Source organism: Anopheles aquasalis, chromosome 3 (assembly GCF_943734665.1).
Source record: "Anopheles aquasalis chromosome 3, idAnoAquaMG_Q_19, whole genome shotgun sequence".
NCBI classification, from domain to species: Eukaryota; Metazoa; Arthropoda; class Insecta; order Diptera; family Culicidae; genus Anopheles; species Anopheles aquasalis.
In genome coordinates, this window is record NC_064878.1 from 48,973,549 (window position 1) to 48,976,048 (window position 2,500).

Below are 2,500 nucleotides of genomic sequence, written 5' to 3' on the forward strand. Positions count from 1 at the left end.
TATAAAACAAACAAGGAAGATACAAAAGTGTGTTCGCGAATGATCGGTAGAAAGGACGGCAGGAGACAAGAGCGGCGGCACTACACTGGCCATTTTCCATCGGAAATCTTTCGCATAACTCGTAAGCAAACAAGATAGAAACACAAGGTGAAACACGATGAAACACAAGACAGTTAGCTAGTGAGAAATGAGAAGGCAAGGTCGATAATAGGGCACACGAATTGATTGCCGTTTCGGCCGAGTGAACTGTGAATGTTGCGTTGCAGGCTTCCTTCAATCTCGTTTGATTATCATCTGAGTTTTCTTACGTGCATGGTTATACTTAAACAACCACACAAACAATTATGCTCTAGAATATTACACAGCGATAAATCATTGGATTGAAATAGTATACATAGGACGCGGGGCCGCTAAGCTGATAGTAATTCTAACGAAGTAGATCCCCTTTTTGCGCTTCACCATTTAACCGAAGTAACGCCCATGGAATCGAATGGAAATGGAACAATTAACGAATGTATCGAATGTAACAGATAAGCTGACAACACCCCTATCTCTAACTCTACTATCAAGCAACCCCCTTCCCAGGCAACAATAAGAGAATAGAATCCATTTCTGGTTAGCTAGAACCATAGCCAACCACCAACCCCCGGCCCAAATACTATAGTGAACACCAGAACCACAAGGAGCAGATCAAATTGAGGAAATAGTGCATAGACACGAGGTTTTGGTAGTTCTTTAGCACAACACACACCCCTACACAGAAAGCATACTCTTCTAAGCTATGATTATTGCGAGGGTTACGATTATTGTCATTTTTCTCTCGAACGCGCAGAGGCGAACGTTGTTTTCCGTCGAACGGTGGAGGAGGGCGATGATGGTGCGAGCACAGTACACGTACACTTGCAACCCACATACATTAACACACTCCTAGAACCCTATAGGCGCTGTATGAGTTCTCAAAGAACGATTTATTAACGTAATTTGTAATCGGTGTGAATGGGCCCCGCGACGATATGGTGCAGTTGGCGGCTGAAGTAAACGGTGAGGAAACGACGAAGGATCGGTATGAAAGCAAGATACAATAAGCACTAGAGGTAAGCCATAACGATGTGGACATGTATGGACGTTAAACTGGTCAAAATGGTTCTTAAAGAATAAATGATGATCGTGTGGATTAATATTGAAAGGTTACAAGAAAGTGAGACACAACGAGTCAATCGGGAGTATGTTGCTGCGCTGTAATCCGAAACCACCGGACATATCTGTTCATAAGTTTTATTCATTTGATCCCATATTTAAATCTTAATTACTTTTAACAATTGCATCCATTGATATGCGAAAGAAGGCCATTTCTTCGATAAAACGTAACTTTGTTGGAATAGAGCGCTACATGAGCGATTGCTTTTTTGACAAGTTCTGTTTTCTTCATCCGGATGGTGTCCTTCATAAGGAACATTTTTACTCATTGTGTTTTCATCCGCTCGTTACTCATTGCATGATGATTCCGTGTGTCGTTTTGTTTAAGCAGCAAATCCTGCATCAAGGCGCTTCAGATACTCTTTTCGGCAGTCCATATCATCGACCGGACGATTGTACGGTAACCAAACAGGCTCTCCAACAAAGTACCGTTTGGCTTTAATGTAGTTCTGGCACATAATAAAGAAAATTGTTAAGAAAAAGTTCAATGGTTGATTTCCGGAGCATTTTACCTTCGCGTCCAGCGTAAAGCGATGATAGATGCCACTGGGGATGATGATCAAATCACCGGCCACCACCTCAATCCGTATCCAGGAATCATCTTTTCCACTACAACGAATAAATTAAATTAGACCGTTACGCTGAAGGCCACGGAACCGGAACGCCTTTGTTGTCTTACTTGCGCACATCGAAATATCCCGATCCATCAATGACCAGTCGTATTTCCTCGTCCGTATGCAGATGCTCGGTGAAGAATATCTTCAACTTGTTTTCGTAGTCCGGCAGACACGCCTCGGAGCAGGTGATTTCGTCCTCATAAGAGTAACCACGGTCCTTGCGGATCTTCTCCAGCACGCCATCCGTATCGTAGGTAGGGATGTTGATCTGCGGGGTTAAAGATTACATTAACTATTTACTATTTATTCACTCTTTTGTTGAAGACACTGCAAACCTTGAAATATTCAACGCCAGTACTGTTGAACAGCTCGTCCAGGCTCAGGAACTTTGGCGGATCCAGCTGATGTTCCAACCGCTGGTCGTTGGGTTCGTTGTCCATAAACCAAGCACGCACCATTTTCTAAACTGTTCGAGTTCTGTGTTTTAACTGAAGCGGAATCGGAATGGTCTCACCGAACGGATTGATAATGCGTGTCTTGCCGGGGTTCTAGAGTGAGGAGAATCAGAAAGAATTCAAAAACTCAAGGACACCGTAAAAAAACATCGAGATAAGACGGCAACAACAAAACCAAACCAACATAAACCCTTGACGGGAGACCACTTCTAGTACGTGCGTCAAATTCTT

General features: G+C 43.1%; 2 protein-coding genes across 5 annotated transcripts in view; one reads left to right on the top strand and one right to left on the bottom strand.

Moving 5' to 3' along the window:
• LOC126578943 (uncharacterized) overlaps positions 1 to 1,180 on the top strand; it is a 27,413-nt gene extending 26,233 nt beyond the window's left edge. For all 4 annotated transcript variants that reach the window (XM_050242049.1, XM_050242052.1, XM_050242050.1 and 1 more), the window contains one exon: positions 1 to 1,180. This exon is cut by the window's left edge and continues 1,775 nt beyond it. The gene's annotated coding sequence lies outside the window, so the exon portion shown is untranslated.
• Positions 1,181 to 1,224: 44 nt separating this feature from the next.
• LOC126574836 (acireductone dioxygenase) lies at positions 1,225 to 2,437 on the bottom strand. Its single transcript, XM_050235223.1, has 4 exons — positions 2,150 to 2,437; positions 1,877 to 2,082; positions 1,710 to 1,806; positions 1,225 to 1,646 (listed from the first exon to the last, which is right to left on the bottom strand). The coding sequence occupies exons 1-4, from the start codon at positions 2,270 to 2,272 to the stop codon at positions 1,521 to 1,523; spliced, it is 552 nt and encodes a 183-aa protein (XP_050091180.1). The 5' UTR covers positions 2,273 to 2,437; the 3' UTR covers positions 1,225 to 1,520.
• Between the last annotated feature and the right edge of the window lie 63 nt (positions 2,438 to 2,500).

Bases quoted from the DNA above. Each gene is read 5' to 3' on its own strand.
- LOC126574836 (XM_050235223.1), bottom strand. From the start codon at position 2,272: ATGGTGCGTGCTTGGTTTATGGACAACGAACCCAACGACCAGCGGTTG. The intron at 2,083-2,149 runs GTTTGCAGTGTC...TTAACCCCGCAG, and splicing joins CTGGCGTTGAATATTTCAAG to ATCAACATCCCTACCTACGA. The intron at 1,807-1,876 runs GTAAGACAACAA...TATTCGTTGTAG, and splicing joins GGATATTTCGATGTGCGCAA to TGGAAAAGATGATTCCTGGA.